The sequence below is a fragment of the Gekko japonicus genome, unplaced genomic scaffold (assembly GCF_001447785.1).
Source record: "Gekko japonicus isolate JY-2015 unplaced genomic scaffold, Gekko_japonicus_V1.1 scaffold3784, whole genome shotgun sequence".
Taxonomy (NCBI): domain Eukaryota; kingdom Metazoa; phylum Chordata; class Lepidosauria; order Squamata; family Gekkonidae; genus Gekko; species Gekko japonicus.
The window spans coordinates 47,816-66,005 of NW_015171009.1; the positions used below are offsets into that span (position 1 = coordinate 47,816).

The 18,190-nt window shown below is 41.9% G+C and overlaps 1 protein-coding gene across 1 annotated transcript in view; it reads left to right on the top strand.

Moving 5' to 3' along the window:
• The window catches only part of PRR5L (proline rich 5 like), a 78,117-nt gene that overhangs the window by 28,421 nt on the left and 31,506 nt on the right, over positions 1-18,190 (top strand). The window contains exons 4-5 of the mRNA XM_015419020.1: positions 3,344-3,392; positions 15,468-15,525. Of these exons, the coding sequence (XP_015274506.1) occupies positions 3,344-3,392; positions 15,468-15,525 (107 nt within the window). The remainder of the gene's footprint in view (positions 1-3,343; positions 3,393-15,467; positions 15,526-18,190) is intronic.

The following is an 18,190-nucleotide window of genomic DNA, read 5'->3' on the forward strand; positions in this document are numbered from 1 at the left end:
TATTCTAAGGCAAGGGGGAACCAGGTCGAGTGCTGAGAAAATGTGGAGCGAATGCCAGCTGCAGCTGCCTTTCTTCAGAAAACTCTAGATATATAGTTTCCCCAGCTGCTTATCTTTCCCAATTGGAGATTTTCAGTCACAGGAAAGCATTCTCCCTTGCTAGATGACAAGCACTCCCTTCTGCAGTTATTGATGGGCGACACAGAAAGGTTCCAAAGGCAGACAGGTTATGTCCCTGTGATTCAGGGGAGATTAAAACTACAGAACATGTTCTACTTTTTTGCACTTTATATCAATAGGTTTATCCTTCCTTGCTTATTAGGTATCCAGGTCGATCAGATTTGGTATATGCTCAAAAGCTACTTATAGATGAAAAACCACTGGTTTCAGCACATACTGTGAAGTGATGCCTTACGTTTTTACATATACACATTGCAGAATTTTAATAAATTTATCTGTCATCCTATTTAACCTTTACTTCCCTTTGAATTATAAACACTTTTATGTGTGGGAGTTAATTTTAATTATTCCTCTTACCCATTGTGGTGGTCGGGAGTTTTGCTGAGATTTGTGCTGATCTGTGACTGTATTAATAAAGACTTGACTTGATCTTGCAACATGTCTCAGTGGTTGAGACATGCCATAGTTTGACATAAACAAATGTACTTGAGGCTTGCATCCTTCCTCACACTTGCCTGAAGCTAAGTAGTTGCATCCATATTTTTCTGTTACTTCCCAAACTAATACAACATGGTGAATGCAGGCCCTGGAAGCCATCATGTATTCCTGTTTTTCTGGAGAAACTCATGCCCCAGTTTGGCAGCTTGGAACATATTTGTAAACTGTAGTATGGCAAAAAGGTGAAGTTAACTAAGTAGCTCATAATGAGAGGGAGTGCATGAACTGCTCAGGTTCACTCAAGTAGCACCAAACTGTGATTTTCTCATCTGAACTACACCACTAGGCTTGCCAAGCCCCCGCTGGGGGCGGGTAAATTTCCGCCTGGGAGGCCTGTTACCTGCTGGTGGCGGATCGGGCCCCAGGGGGCACTCCACCCCCTGCCAGAGGGCGTCCCCAGCATGATGATGTCACCCGGAGGTGATATCATCACACTGGCCATGTTGTGTGGGGGGGACACTCTGTGAATCGAGGGAAAACTCTATGGTTTTCCCTCAAGTCACGGTGCCCCACCCCCAACGTGGGCGACGTTATGATGTCACTTTTGGTGACATTGTCGTGGCGCGTGTGCGCTTTGTGCACATGTGGGGAGACTCCCGATGGAGCCCGGAATCCCCCCACTTTCCAGGTAAGTCGACTTGGCAACCCTACACACCACTATTGATTATGATATAAGCATGACTGTATCATACAAGCATGACTGCTGCACATGACTGCCCCATGTGTCGACTGATCATGTATGTGTGTGAGAGAGAGCAGGCATGAGTGTGCTGGTGCCACCTCTGCGTGATAGCCTGGTCACCTGCGTGATAGCCTGGTGACCATGTGGAGGAAGTAGCAGTACGTATGCTCTCTCCCTGTGACCAGGAATGCTGTATTCCAAATATGCAGTCACACCCTGCAGACGACCAGGCTATGAGGTGAGGGCCAGGGCTAGTGTGCTCATATCCGCTTTCTCTCACAATGTGGTGAGTGCATGTGCTGACTGTTCATTTATACCAGGCCAGTACCTCACTGACAGGGTATTTGTTGAGCGAGGAAGCTCTGGGAGTAATGGTAAATTAGTTAATTAATTCATTAGGCATATTTGTGCAACAAGATTGATGTCCTGGTATAGACACTGAAGGGGCAATACTTTGGTCTGGATAATGGAAGCTAATTCATTTAGCCAGCTCATAGACTTATGCTTTTAAACACCCACTTCCCCAGCCTATCCATGGTTAGATAACAATGAAGGATGATCTCCTTTTCCTTCTCCGTGGCCTCTCCTCTACTACTACATGAATTTGGCTTCAGTATTGTCACTAAAGGGCAAGTCAAGCTGTTTCAACAAAGGGTTATCAGTGTCTTGCAAGTGGCTGCTTAGAGGTATGCAAGATAAATGAGGGGGGCTCTAACATTCTTTACGGTAGCATAAAACCTTTTTTTGTACCATTTTTACTCTACTTGAAAACAAACCTGTAAGGTGTGAAATTCCTCCCACAAGGTTTTGATTTAGAAAACCAAACATCATAAAATTCTCTTCACTGCTTTTTATATTGACTGCATAAGACAACGTCTGTGTGCTTTGACAAATTGTTTTGTAAACTGTCTTGAACTGGAACCCCTCCAAAGCTTTTTTAAAAAACACGTTCTTCAGATTTAGAATTGGAAAGGAGAATTTTGATCTCTGAAGGTAAATACCGTGTTTTCCCGAAAATAAGACACTGTCTTATATTTATTTTTTCTCAAGAAGACACACTAGGGCTTATACCACAGATGCATAGAAACTAGGGCTTATTTTTGGGGTAGGTCTTATTTTCGGGGAAACAGGGTAGTGGTGCTTTTAGTAGCTTGCAGCGTTAGCATATAATATGCATTTTCCAAGTATAATTGGTACATGCATACATAAATGACCAAAATGCAAGAGGAAGAATATAAAAAGTGCATGTATCACTGGATTAGATCAAAGAAATTCTTTGGTGACTAGAAGGACACTTCTGCTTGTGCAAGAGGTGTAGGGGGAGTTTGGCTATTTTTCCTCCTTCCCACTTCAAGCCCCCTCCAGTTGCACATCATGTTGTTCCTGAGGGTCCTGAGCCCCTATAAGCCATTGTATAGGGGTAATGAGAGGTTAGATAGGGCTGTTACATGAACAGAATTCAGCTTGCAGGTCTGCCACCTATACAGGTTAGGTATTTGATTACTTGTTCAGTTGGTAAAAAGAATTATGTTAAGATGTTACTTTGGAATTTTGACTGTGTTGGGGTCAATTTTATTTGGGCATTCCAGTGCCTCCTTTGTGCTCCCTGGCCCCCAGCACTTTCATCTACTGCAAGTACAATCCAGGCAACATTGAAGTGCACTACAGGAATCGGTTCAGATGACAAACTGATTAAAGTCATGTCAAGAAAAGACATCTGCTTTGGATTGCTGTTCTCTTGTGCTCCTGTAAGAAATGTGGACTGAGCTAAGGCAGTGATCCAACTAATCCAGAGTTATTCTTCTGCCGAGTATTACTGCTACCAGACACATCATGGGAAAAGAAGCATTATGAGGAAATCTATGGTCACTTGAACTTTGTTTTGCTGTACTCGTCTCTCTCTGTGTTTTGTAGAGTTATGAAAAAGCCTTTAAAGACTTTGCCAATAAACAGTTCCATGACATGTGGTCTATTTCTTTTCAGACGGCTGTTGAAGAGTGAACTTGGATCCTTTATCACAGACTACTTCCAGGTAGTTTCTCTTCCTTTCAGTGAATAGTTAACACTAAATCAACTTTGATTTTTATGTTTTGAATATTATGTTGAATATCATGTCTTGGAAGCATAATTCTGCTCTTCTTGCTCTATAAAAGTAGATTCCAATGAGTAGACTGCCAATGCAGTTCTTTGTTCAAAATCCACTGTCTTGTATGAACCAACCCACCATATGCAGGGTGACTTCTGAAAACAAGTCACTCTGTATATGGTGGTTTGGTCCACACAGGACAATGGATTTTGAACAAATAACAAAGAATGAAGTACCTTACCAAAAATCTTTGAGTAAGCTTAGTAGTCATGGGATAAGAGGACGGGTCCTCTTGTGGATTAAAAACCGCTTAAACGACAGGAAGCAGAGAGGGTGAATAAATTGACAGTTATCTTGATGGGGGAAGTAAGCAGTGAGGGTCCCACAAGGATTGGTGCTGGGGCCAATGCTCCCTCTAAGCTGTGGAGTCTTGTGCACAAAAATTTAACTTTGTGAGCTACTGGCATTAAAATTGTGAGCAAGTGACTTGGCTACTGCATAAATTACTTTGCTCTTGTGCCATACTTCCTGAGTTAAGACAAAAATGTGTGAGCCAGAGGCTAAAAAACTGAGTTATCTCACACTAACTCAGCTTAGAGGGAGCACTGGTTGGGGCTAGTGCTATTTGATTTGTTCTTAAATGATTTGGAACTGAGATGAGCAGTGTAGTGGCCATGTTTGCAGATAACATAAAATTATTCAGGATGATGAAAACCAAGGCTGACTGTCAAAATCTCCAGGAGGATCTCCACAGATTGGGCAACCAAGATGATGGAAGGGATGGAGCACTCTTCCTATGAGGAAAGGGTGAAGTGTCTGGGACATTTCAGTTTAGAACAGAGATGACTGGCAGCGGGGGACGGACAGACATGATAGAGGCTTATAAAATTATCCACAGGGTAGAGTGAATGGACAGAGAGAATATTTTTCTCCCTCTCCCAAAATACTAGAACTTGAGGACATTCAATGAAGCTGATAGGCATTAGATTCAGGACAGACAAAAGGAAATATTTATTTTCCCAGCAAGTTATTAAAATGTGGAATTCACTGCTAGAGGCTGTAGTGATGGCAATTATGGCTTTAAAAGGGGGTTAGAGAGATTCATGGAGGATGGGTCCATCAATGCCATGGTGACTTAAGGGAACCTGCATATAAAGAGGCAGCAAACCTCTGAATCCCAGTGCCAGGAGGCAACATGGGGGAAGACCTCAGCCTCAGTGCCTGTTGCTGGTCCTCTACAATAATTGTTTGGCCACTGTGTGAGACAGAATGCTAGGCTTTTGGACCACTGGTTTGATCCAGCAGTGGTCTTCTTATGTTTTTACGTTATATGAACAATAATATTCATATGGTAATAATGGTTAAGGTAGACAGTTCTATTTAATTCACATCAGTGTGGATTGCAATTCATTGTTCTGTTGTACCCAGTCTTTAAAAAACAACAACACACCCTTACTGGCTGATTGTACAACGTTAGATAAATAAAAAGATCTTTTCTTCTTCTTACTTGTATAGTTCAGGGCCTAGCCCTGGAAATGCAAATTGATCTGGATTGCATTAGTTAATGCTCCAGGCCAATTTCTGGTGATCTCAACAATAGTAGGATTAGCATGAAGAGAAAAATTTAAATTGTGTCAAGATGGAGGTTGCTGTAATAGAGAGCGTTCCTGTGCAAAAGGTATGTCTCCTTTTAGGTGCATTCTGTCCCATGCTTCTATATCTGGGGTGCTGGAGACCTGTGTTTTAATTGCCTGACCTGTAATTTCGCTGTGAAGACATCACAGAGCCTTCTCAGTATGAACTGGAGTTGCAGTTTGGGTGAGGGGTTAGTCTGCTTCTATACAATTATTAGTGTGTAGACAGGTACCCCTACTGCCTCTTTTCTCCCTATAGGAGCAAAGAAATTCTTCTGATACCAGAAATGCTGTAGTGAGTGTGTATGTGTTTGGTAGGAGAGAGATAAACCTCCCTTCTTGTGACACCATAGTCCTGTCCATATCATGGCTGTGTTTTGTGACTTCATCCATGCAACAAACACAAATCAGTATATTAAATATTAAATTGCAAACTAGATAGTTGATCCTCAGCGTAATGCGTAGGTTGACCCTAAGAAGGGTGAGAGAGGAAGAACCTTTTCCGAGGAATATATCTCTAGAAGAGTGCATTCCTTTGGAAAGTTTTCTTCAGATAATAATCAAGAAGTCATGCTATGATGATGACACTTGCCCACTATACAACATTGAAAACGGCTATGAAAATATAAATCAGTGGCATTTATATGTGAAATGCATATTAGATAAACTGTGACATCCCCCCTCATATTACTAGTGTGCATATGTGCAAGTGCATGTTCTGTTTTGTTGACCTGAAATGGTGAATTGAGACTTCATTAAATAAAAGTCATTTCAGGACTTGGCATCATCTCTTTCTGGAATTTGTCTAGTCTGCAGAGTAACAGTAACCTAGAAACTGGAAGACAGAAAATAAAAGAATCAGGTTGTAAAATGATATTCTGGGTTTTTTTTAAAGTTTAATTAGAAGTCTGTTGTGGTTCTCCTTAGTCACATAAACCCAAAAAGATGCAGATAGCTTTTGATCATGAAAATCTACAAGGTAGTATCACAATTGTTGCAGGAGATAATTAGTTTTGCAGCCATTTCTTGTGTGACAAGCATGTAAAAATGAAAGTTAAATTTGTATGTATATTCATTACCAATGAACATGAATCTGGGATGAGTGTGTGTGTGTGTGTGTATTTTATTTTCACACTTCATATGTTTGCTTTAGAAAACTCCAGTGCCAATGTCTCTTGCAAGAATGGGAAACAACACCTCATACCAATATGACTTCACTGGATTTTCTTCTCTCATCGTAAAAAAGAAAAAGAGAGGAAACAAAAGCTGTTAAAGTTCCAAAGCTGACCAAAACTGCCCATATGTTGTGCCAGCAATATAAAAATATCTGGTTGTGATCATTTCCTGTAGATATTTTATTGCATGGCCTTTAAAAAAAAAGTATTTTGTGGTAGAAATTTGAAACTGGATTCCTGGAAGCAGAGATACCGCACCAGGAAGCAGAAGTTGATTCATTGGAGAGGACTAATTTTAATTGATCTGTGAGTTGAGGTCTTTTAAGATGTACTCATGTTCTGGTACGTATTAGGCAACTAATGTCCTGAAATAAAACGTTGAATCATGCTGGGTTGCACAGCAATGATAAAAAAAGTGTTTTGTGGTAGAAATTTGAAACTGGAGTCCTGGAGGCAGAGATACTGCACCAGGAAGCAGAAGTTGATTAATTGGAGAGGACTAATTTTAATTGATCTGTGAGTTGAGGTCTTTTAAGATGTACTCGTGTTCTGGTATGTATTAGGCAACTGTAATGTCCTGAAATAAAACGTTGAATCATGCTGGGTTGCACAGCAATGATGAGCATGAATCGAAAGCAAAGGTGACAAGCAAGCATTGGAGCGCATAAAACCAGATATGTCATTGGAAGGAGAAATCATGAAACTGTAACTGACTTATTTCGACCATGGTATGTGAAAGAACTCACTAGAAAAAGTAATTATGCTTGGATTGGTTAGCAGCAAAGGGAAACTGGGCCGCAAAAGAATACGGTGGCTAGACAAAATAAAAATCGACACCAGCCTGAGCATGGAGTGACTCAAAGAAACAGTACAAGATTGGAAAACGTGGAGAGAGCTGGCACATAGAATTACCAAGAGTCAGACACAACTGAATGGCTAACAACAGCAACAATGACAAAATGTAACTAAATGTCTCTGTTTATTCAGTTTATAAGTTCCTTTATACTTTTCAAAGCATCTGAAAAGGCATGTATTTTTTAGACTTGGGTAATGTGTATTTAGGAGCTGCGGTGGCTCAAGTGGTTAAGACGCTGAACTGCAGGCTGTGGAAGGTCAGTAGTTCAGCGGTTCAAGACCCGGGTGCCGCAAGACAGGGTGAGCTCCTGTCTCTAGTTCCAGCTCAGGCGGGGTGACGTGTGGCGCAGCGGAGCCAGCAGGATGGAGCCGAGGCTGTGGCCAGCGCGTGGCCGAGCACTAGGAGGAGGCTGCCGGTGGGAGCTGCTGCTTTAAAAAAAGACCAGCTCCAAGACGCCAGGAGGGAAGAATGCCGGAATAACATCCACACCCGAAGCCTGCCGGAATAAGAACCGAAACAACAACAAGAGCCATTTAAGATAGTTCAGTGCTGCCTCTTCAGTGTCCTGCTCAAGGAGGCTTACAATTACGCTATTATTGGACATAAACAGCATAAAAACAATCTGCAGAACAGTAGGCTATTTAAAAAGCCAGTAGGATAAAACCCTAATTAATAGCCTGGTAAAAATATGTATTTTGGTCTGGCACCTAAAAGAAACTAAAGTAGGTGCTAAAGTGAGCCTTGGGGCAGGGCATTCCAGAGACAAGGTGCCACCACTGAAGATGCCTTATCTCTAGCCACCACCCACCTCACCTCCAAAGGCAGGACAGGGCTTGAGGGGCAGATGTTAACTGGCAGGCTGGATAGAATGGGAGGAGAGGGTCCTCCAAGTACCCTGGCTCCAAGCCATTTAGGGCCTTAAATAGAAGAACCAGCACTTTGAACCAGCACAGGGGTGATATGATCCATGTAATCAACATTTGATAATAGACTGGGTGCCACATTTTGGACCAATTGAAGTTTCTTGACGACATTGAGCCCGCTACAGTAATTTAACTTGGATGTGAAAAGAGCATGGATCACTGCGGCCAGAACACACTTTTCAAGGAATGATCACAGCTGAAGAACCAGCCAGAGCTGGTAAAAGGTGCCGTGTGCCATGAAGGACACCTGGGCCCAAACTGTATGCCAGAATCCAGTAGCATCTCCCAATTATGAACTTGCTCCTTCAGGGGGAGTGCAATCCTTCCCAGGACAGACTGGCTTTGCAGACCCTGAGCGGCTTCTCCTTTGACCAACAGCACCTCAGTCTTGTCTGGACTGAGTTTCAGTGTTTTGGCTATTATCCATCCCATTACCTTCTCCAGATACCTGTTCAGGACTTGCACAGACCCTCACTTAGTTGTTAATGAGAAATAGAGCTGGGTGTCACCTGCATATTTGTTACACCTCAGTTCAAATCCATGAGCGAGCTCCCCTAGATGTTAAATAGCAGGGCTAACAAGATGGAACCCCGAGGGATGCTACAGTGTAAATTGCATAGATGAAAGCAGTAATCCCCTAGCATCACCTTCTGGAATCAGTCAAGTAAGAGTGGAACCATTGAAGGATATTGCTCCTCACTCCCAATTGGCTGGCCTTTTAAGAGGTATACTATCGTTGATGGAACTGAACACTGCTGATATGTCCAGGGGAATCAACAGGAACGCCATCCTCCTGTCAGTCTGCTGGTGAAGGTAATCAGTTGGAGTAGCCAAGGTCATTTTTGTCCCAAATCTAGGCCTGAATCCAAATTGAAATGGGTCTCAATAATCCATCTTCTCCAAGACTGCCTGAAGATGCATAGCCACCACTTGCTTGAGCATGCCCAAGAATGGAATGTTAGCCACTGGGCAGTAATTGTTAGGTCATTTGGGTCCAGGAAGGCCTCTTCAGGAAAGGATTTGATCAATTAATCATCAACTAAATAGTCAGTGACTGCTTTTCTCTGTTTTCTTCATCTTGTTTTGCTCTGAATATCTCTGAAGAACAAGTTAAAAAACATATGTGTATTGCAAATTAAACTGGAGGAGATCTCCAACCTTATTAAACCTCCAGCCGTCTTTGGAGTTTTGAGAATGGACAGTAGGCATCACCACATGGCTGGCCTCCGTCCACATGACAGTCAAAATGTAGGAGGTTCCAAGCCATGCATCCTCTTATGATAGAGGCAGCTCTTTCCAAACGAGTGCTCTCTGCAGATATAAAGGTGATGCCTCCTAGGTTTTTCTGAAATATCCTACTCCAGTTAGGTAAAGGAAAGCCAGGATTAGTGCTTTGCTTTGGCAAATAAGGGCTTGGGTGCCAGAAATACATTGGTGGGCTCCATGGAGCCCAGCAGTGCCAGGTTGGGGATCACTGAGTTAAAAGGTACCCTTTCATGTTTCTCAGTTTATTTTGACCAGACTTGGCACTTCCCCTACTGGGTGTCAAGCTCGTGCCTCGCTTGTCATGGACTCTCTGGCCTCAAGGGTTAATTGCTTCTCTTTCCTTCTCTAGGCTGTCTATCCTTCTGGCTAAAGGGGTGTGTGTGGTGTGTGTGTCAGCTTATGCAGTGCCTGGGAAATGCATGATCTCAGCACCCACTTCGACCTTGGGTGCAGGTGATTTCTAGATAGTGCAACAGCTAGTAGCAGATGTAGGGGGCAGTGTATTGGGGAAGTTTGGATCTTTGGCGGGCTGAATGAAGATGGTGATTGGGTAGTGTGCTTTAGGGGGGATGTCCTGCATATTGCATAGGTTCTGTCCTGACACCTGGGGGTCAGTTCTGACACAGAACATGTCTGCGCTTGGAACCTGTTTCACTTCTCAATAAACAAATCTTGCTAATACAAGAGTGTGGTGAGAGTGACTGCGTCTGAGACCTGACACTGGGGCATGCAGGGGTCATTTCCTGCAGGAGCGCACAAGAGCAGAGCTCCGGCAGTAAAGAGTCCAGGGGGTGGGCACATGCAAAAAGCCCCACCCCCTGCTCCCAGCAGCCCTCAGTCAGAGCAAGAAGCAGCCAGATAAGTTGCAGAGCTCCCCCAGGCCCCCTGGTCCAAAACAGTCCAGTGGCACCTTTAAGACCAAGTTTTATTCAGGTACAAGCTCTCCCTCCTCTGCGAGGACAGATCTGCATGTCCCCCCCCAATAGCTAGCAATCCAAAACAGTCCAGTGGAGCCTGAGCAGTGGGTGTTGCCTTCTGACACACTTCCGGTGATGTCAGGGGGTGTGACACATGCAAATAAGTTATGCTAATGAATTATGCTAATGAGCTCCTGCACCTCTTTTTCTACGATGACCCCTGGGGGCATGTATTTGTTTTCCTGCAAAATAGGTGGAACTGGTGGTAGTGGAGCAGTTAGGAAAGGAAATCTTCTAATATTAAGCTAACCATAGGTCTCCAGTAAATATGCCACTGTGTAGATGGTGGTAATATGACTTGAAAGCTTAGGGCTTCCTCCTGTCTTACCTGGTAACTTTTCCTATAATGGAATTTCCCTGTACAATAAAGCAGATGCTGTTTTCAATTAAATGCAGATGCTTTTTTCATTCCAGAGGAGTTAAATTTACAATAAAGGCCAGACTGCTTAACAGGAACATTTTATAAGTAATGGATAAGCTCTTCCTTTTAAGCAATTTGCTAACAGGCAGCACAGTATGAATAGTATGTGTCTGTAAAGAATGATCTGAACACTGAAGAATGGGAACTAGAGCCACTTACAGAGGAATAGGACAGAAAAAGGAAAACTGCTTTATAACTCTGGAGGCTCAAATTAGCTTTATTCCTTACCGAATACTTGAAACTATCCACTTTTATGGAAGAAGATAAAAGCCCCTTGGTAGAAAAACTCCAGGAAGGCACTCATTAATACTACTTTTGTATGTGTATGTGGGGCGGGGGGATTATACTTGTTGAGAGGAGAGTGGAAAAAGAAGGCAAATTCTAAACAGGTTTTAAAACAATTGATATTTCAATGTATAATGCTATAAATAACTTTATGCCATAGTTACCTGTAGAACATACCTTACCTTGATCCTACCAATGCTCAGATATTTCGAGTTGTAGAAATATCACATTGTGTTAAACCTACGCAGTGCTCTTTCTAACAAAACTAAAATAGATACTGATATTCTTACGATCAAACTGATATTGATTGTGTGCTGATATTATTCTGTGAGAGGTCTTCCTGTAATGTAATTAAGAACATCCTTATCTAGTGATTGATTGTAAATAGGAACTGTGATTGTAAATAGAAATTGATTGTAAACTGTCTCCATCCAGAAGTGCTCTCCCATTCACTTTAATGGTAAAATGTGTGTGGGTATGTTTATGTGAAAGATAAGCATGCACAGTATTGCTTTCATTAAAATGGGCAAGTCTCCATGAAACCATTCAGAGTGCTGTATCTGTCAAAGACTACAAATGAGATTACCAAGTAGCTACATTCTAGTCACTGTATATCAAAGTTCTGTGGAAAAAGCTCCATGTAGGGATTTGTTGAGGTGTAGTTAGTCACCAAATAGAAGTTCCTGTTTTCCCCAATACTACCCCCCCCCAAGAGAGGGCATCTTGCAGAGGTATGGAGGAAGTTTCATGGTTCCACACAGAAAGTTACCATTCTTACTGTTTTAACATGTTCATGTGTTATCGTAATGTAGCTCAACCAATAACATTTTGCCCCTCCAATCCAAAGTGTTCTAGCACATGGAGAAACTGGCACTTGGCACCCTAAGAAGGTGCAATAGTCTTTTCTTCCATTCTTCTTTTTCAACAGGTTGGAATAAATCAGCCAAACACTTCCATACATTTCACTGATTAGTGACTTCCAGGAATGTTGGCTGTTTGGTAGAGACTTTTGCAAAGTTGATTGTCTGCCTTTTCAGTGTCTTCAGCTGGTTAGAACATTCTGGAACCATATGTACATACAGGTTAGAAACCTCTGTAATCTTCCAGGCCATACAGTAAGTATAGCAGCTTCCTTCACTTTCAGAAAAAAACAATTGCACACATGTATACATTTGCCCTGGATTTCTCTCAGAAAAGTAGGTGAACAAAAATATATGTTCATCATTCTTAGTTCAGAAAAAGACACAACCCAAATGAGTGTAAAAGTTGTTCAGCTAAGCCATTGGCTGCTTTGTGTCTTGGCCAATTTATCTGGCAACAGAGTTAGCCCCTGAGAGAATGGAGGGAGTAGTAAATGTTCTGTATGTGACTGGGATTAAGGCAGAATCATAACGTTAAACAAGGGTTTGATCTGAAGAGAGCTTTTAGCCACAAGGTATAGATAGGGACTCTGGGGCAAGTGATGCTCTGTCATCTTGGTGCTTGGGGGGGTCAACAGTGGGATGGCTTCTAATGTCCTGGCCCCACTGGTGGACCTCCTGATGGCACTGGTATTTCTGGCCACTGTGTGATACAGAGTGTTGGACTGGATGGGCCTTTGGCCTGATCCAGCATTGGCATCTCTTATGTTCTTATGTTCTTATGAGCTTGACCGGTTGCCTGGCCAAGACTGTGTGCTGTATGTGCACACACATCCATTGCACATGCCCTCTAATATTACGGTGAATTTTCCCCAGCTCACTCTTGTCTCTTCGTAAGATTGTTTTTTACTCTATGTCACAGATCCAAACCACTTTCTTCATGATATTGCGTCAATAAATTGTGAAGTATTTGGGGACAAATGCATTTCCAAAACCATGTTTGTTTTTCCTGGACATTCCAAAAAGGTTATCATTACCTGGAAACCATGGAAAATAATAAGGGAAAGAATTTTTCTACAAGTTGTAGTAACCACTTTGTTATTTTTACATAATTTCTCCAAGAAAATACTTGTGGCATCTTACTTTATTGTTGTATTGTTAATTTTAAAAATGTGTCTGACAGGAAAAGAGACAAAGATTCTGGTCACCACACCTCAGAAAGGATATTATAGCATTGGGAAAAGTGCAGAAAAGGGCAATTAAAATGATAAAAGGTTTGGAACACTTTCTCTATGGAGAAAGGTTAAAGCGCTTAGGGCTCTCTAGCTTGGAGAAACGATGATGGAGGGGTGACATTATAGAGGTTTGCAATATAATGCATGGGATAGAGCAGATAAAGTATTTTCTCCCTTTTTCACAATACAAGAACTTGTGGGCACTCAATGAAATTGCTGAGCAGTCGGGTTAGAACAGATAAAAGGAAGTACTTCTTCACCCAAAGAGTGATTAGCGCATGGAATTCACTGCCACATGAGGTGGCAGCAGCTACAAGCATGGATGGCTTCAAGAGGGAACTGGATAAACATATGGAGCAGAGGTCCATCAGTGGCTATAGGCCACCACAAGGTATAGATAGGAACTCTTGGTCTGGGGCAAGTGATGCTCTGTATTCTTGGTGCTTCGGGGGAGTAACAGTGGGAGGGTTTCTAGTGTTTGGCCCCACTGGTGGACCTCCTGATGGCACCTGGTATTTTTGGCCAGTGTGTGACAGAGTGTTGGACTAGATGGGTCATTGGCTTGATCCAACATTGGCTTTTCTTATGTTCTTATATAATTTTTTTTAAAGGACCACTGTCTAACTCCAGTAGTTTCTTTCTTTAGTTCCAAGTACTCTTTCTTTTAATTAGACATAATATTTCTGATAAATGTAGAATATAGGTAGACCATTGTAAAAAAGGCTGTTACAAACAAATGTGTTTCTCAATGAGCATATTTATTTATATTTCCATTTGTAACCCACCTTTCGTGCACAGGCAGACTCAAGGCAGCGTACAACAGATTAAAATACAATGAAACACAAATACATAAGTGCAATATTATAAAATTCACGTAGCAACAATATACATACAAAGTGCAATTAAGTGCAGATGGCAATTGCTGTATGGTGGTCCAATATAGCTAAACCAGTATCCATAGTTGTTCTTAGTGCCAATAGCATAAGGGCCATAGCAGTTTGGTTTTTAATAGTTCATTCATCAGTGGTGGCTTGTAATCGAAGGCCTAGTGGAAGAGCTCTGTTTTACAGGCCCTGCACAACTGTAAAAGGTCCTGCAGGGCCCTGATGTCTTCTGGGAGCTCATTCCACCAGTGTGGAGCCGCCACTGAGAAGGCCCTAGCTCTGGTAGCAGCCAATCTGGTATCTTTCAGACCAGGGAGAGTCAGGCGATTTTGCGACCCTGACCTCAGTGCTCTTTGGGGGACATATGGGGAAAGGCGGTCCCTCAGTTAGGCAGGCCCCTGACCATATAGGGCTTTAAAGGTCAAAACCAGCACCTTGAAGCGAATCCAGTATGCTATTGGCAGCCAGTACAATGCCTTCAGCACAGGCCAGGTGTGCTGTTATGTATCAATGCCCATCAACAGCCTGGCTGCTGCATTTTGCACTAGCTGCAGCTTCCGGATTTGGGACAAGGGCAGCCCAATGTAGAGAGCATTGCAGTAGTCCAATCTCGAGGTGACCATAGCATGAATCACCGTTGCCAGGTGTTCGAGGAAGGGAATGGAAGGGAGTAGCTTCTCTTCCATTCAGGCTGAACATTTAGAGTATCTTTTCTTTTTCCTTCTGATTACATTGCTCTCCATTGCCTTGTTCTAAAAACATAGGGACATGGTTGTTTGGCTACCCAAATGTGTGTGTCACTCCTTAATAAAGATATTGCTGGATGTTTTCAGATAATCCTCTATCTCATGTTTTTTTTTCTGTCAAGTTGCAGTTGACTTATGCAACCCCCATTAGTGTTTTCAACTCAAGAGATGTTCAGATGTAGTTTGCTGTTGCCTGCGTCTATGTAGTGACGCTGGTATTCCTTGGTAGTCTCCCATGCAAATACTGACCAGGGCCACCACTGTGCTTTGTAAATCAAGTATAGAAGCAGGTTTCTATGCAAGTCAGTCCTGATCCAGGATGGCGATTGACTTAATTAAATGTTCTCAGGAACTTGCTAAACTTAGGTTGCAAAATTAGGGTCTTTGCCTATATTGCTCAAAATCCAGTCCTTGTGAATTGACTGTCATAATACTGACTCTTGGTTTCACAGTGAAAATATGCAGCATGCTTGACGGTCTGTAGCACAGAGTCTGCTTTGAAACTGTGTTCGTGTAGATTAACAAACGATTACAAAGCGATTTCCTGCAGCTGTCATTTGATGGCTTGGCTTTCTGAAATTCACATTGCAAGTGTTTGTTTTGTCATATAAATAAGCTACAGATTGGCCAAATAGTAACTGGAACATGATAAACATACTGCTATCTGAATCCATTACAAATGGTGCTCTTAAGTCTGAAATCTTCAAGTATGTTTGGCTTTTTCTACAAACTCAGATCCTTTTCTCTTCTCTTTGGCAGAACCAGCTCCTTGCGAAGGGCTTGCTGTTCATTGAGGAAAAGCTCAATCTTTGTGAAGGCAAGTATAGAGAGACTGTTTGGAGCAGGGCTCCGGGCTCCCAGGGGGCCTTATGAGTTATCTTTTTTGACGTTTGGGTAGCTGGGGCGAATTTGTAGAAAAATCATCACCTCTGGATCATTCATATGGATGGATGTTGCAAGATCCTGCCATATATTAGGAATACAACCACACAAAAATGCTGGTGACTGCATCATTCTGAAGAGAGACTTGTACTTTCAAGGACTATTAGGTCACTATTCAACTGGTGCAGATATCATTTATGCATGGTGGCAAAACTATTTGTTATGTGTATCATTTATGGTTGTAAGTAGAACTGTATAAGAAGACAGTAGTCTCAAGTGTGATTTGTACAGTGTGACAGAGTATTCTGGTTGTGTATTAGGAATACAGCTGAATTTGATGACAGCGCAGAACTGAAACAAGTTAGAGCAGGGAGGAAGTGACTTCCTTTTTTGAAAACTGTGAATATGTACATATGTTATCCATTTTAATTTTCTGGAGAAGCGAAAATAGAATGCATTGAACAAATAATAACATGAAATTATCAGTTAGTAAATGGTTGTTTCTAATTATTGGATGAACTGTTGGCCCTTTTTAAAGGGCCAAACTAGATGGCTGGGAAACCCATGAGTTTCCTGCTGGGGTTTTATGCTTAACAGCAACTGTGAAAAATAACCTGTTCAGAACAGGGGCACAACATTGCAGGGGAGGATGTTAACTTTCCTACAATGAGAATTGTGTTCCTAGAATTTCTGTTTGCCACTGGGTAAAATATAAAGACATCCTGCAGCTGTCTGTGTGTTTTGCTGTATGGGTCACAAAGATAGCATGTATGATTTGCATCAGTGAAAAACACAAGGAAGACAGCATCTATCTCCATTCCCCTTAGTGTCAGCTGTTTTTAAACTTTAAATAACCATTGTGAAAAACATCCTACCATCATGTCTACTTTAGACTTGTACTGTTCTGCTAATTACTGCTGCCCCAAATTTCTGATTAGGTGCAGATGTCTGGTAATGTTTTCTTTACCCTTTGGCAGTATGATCCTGCACTTAACAAAGTTGTTCTGTGCACATCATGATTAGAATATTGTGGTAGAACAGGTTGGCCAATTGATGTGAGGGGTTATAAGGGACTCTAATCTCAGGCTCCCCAAGGAGGTTGACCCAGAAAACCTGCAGGCCCACGATGACACTCTTGCCTTGCATTTTATGGATAAAGACACTTGCATCTGCTGAGACTTACTTAGCCATGATGATTGATTTGCTTCAGTGTCAGGATGCCATCGGAATGCAGTCTGATCCGAGTTGCATGGAAGACTTTCAGTGAGTGACTAAGTGAACGTACGGCATAGAAAAGTCTGGTCCCCTGAGTCTAGTTTTGTTTTTGGCCCCCCGAAGGGGATTTTTTAATTGCCTTTTCTATAACTAAACACTACATGAAAAAAGGGGAAGGGTCTACAAACTATGGGATAAAGGAAAGAAACCTCTAAAAACCCAAGAGTGGGTGTGCTACAAACAGCTTTAAAACAATTACATGTTTATATAACTAAGTTCTCATGCAAAACCATTGAACATGGTCATCATCTATATACTTTATAAAGAACCTAGATAAAATCATCATCTACTATGACTTTATAAAGAGCCTAAGATAGCATAGTTTAAACATTTTTTAGAACTTCAGAATTATGATAACAACTCATTTTTTGTCCTTTGTCTTCCTCAACTTATAGCCTGTTTTTGGGGCCGCAGCCCCCAAATTTGAGTCTGATTCTTTGTCAGAAGATGACTCCGCTCCATCACCGCCACCCTTCTTGGGACTGTCTTTTTCTTCTTCTTCTTCTTCCACATCTGCTGGACAGCTATGAAGAGGCAAGAATTCTCTTGCCTTTCCCACAGTGTCAATTTTCTCTTTTCCATTCACGAACTTAAAGATGACTCCTTCAGGCAAACTCCATCTGTAGGCAATTTGTTTCTTTTGTAGAAATAAGACCAAGTCTTTGTATTTGCGTCTTTTCCTCCTTATTTCAAATGGAATATCTTTTAAGACCTTTATCTCTTTGCCCTTAATTTTCAGGGTAACTCCATTAGCCGCTTTGAGAATTTGATCTCTCACGCTTCTTCTGGAGAATCTCACCATCACTTCTCCCGGCAGATTATTTTTCCTTATAAATTCTGTATATGATCTAAAGACCGTATCAATATCGCTTTGCAAAGTCTCTGCTTTTATATCTTCCCTTTGTCCCACGGCTTCGCACATTATCTGTATGAAATTCTCCCCTTTTTCTTCAGGGATCCCGTGGAATCTTAGGGCATAGCTTGCTCTTTCCATTTGCAACTTTGTTAGTTGAGACTCATCTATTTGATGCTTCTTCTCCATTGCCTGCATTTGTTTTTGTAGCTTTTTGGCATTGGTATCAGCTTCTTTAAGTTCCTGCTCAGTTTGATCTATCTTTTTGACAGTCTCTTTAATTTGGGATTGACTGTGTATCTCATTTTCGATTTATTGCCGTCACCTGTTCCAGCAGAGGGCACAATGCTTATTTATTTAACTTTCAATTTCTATACTGCTCTATCCCGGAGGCTCTGAGCGGTTTACATGACTTATTAATACTCCTAACTAGGGCCACATAGTAGTTGGGGAAGGTGAGTGCCTATCAGGC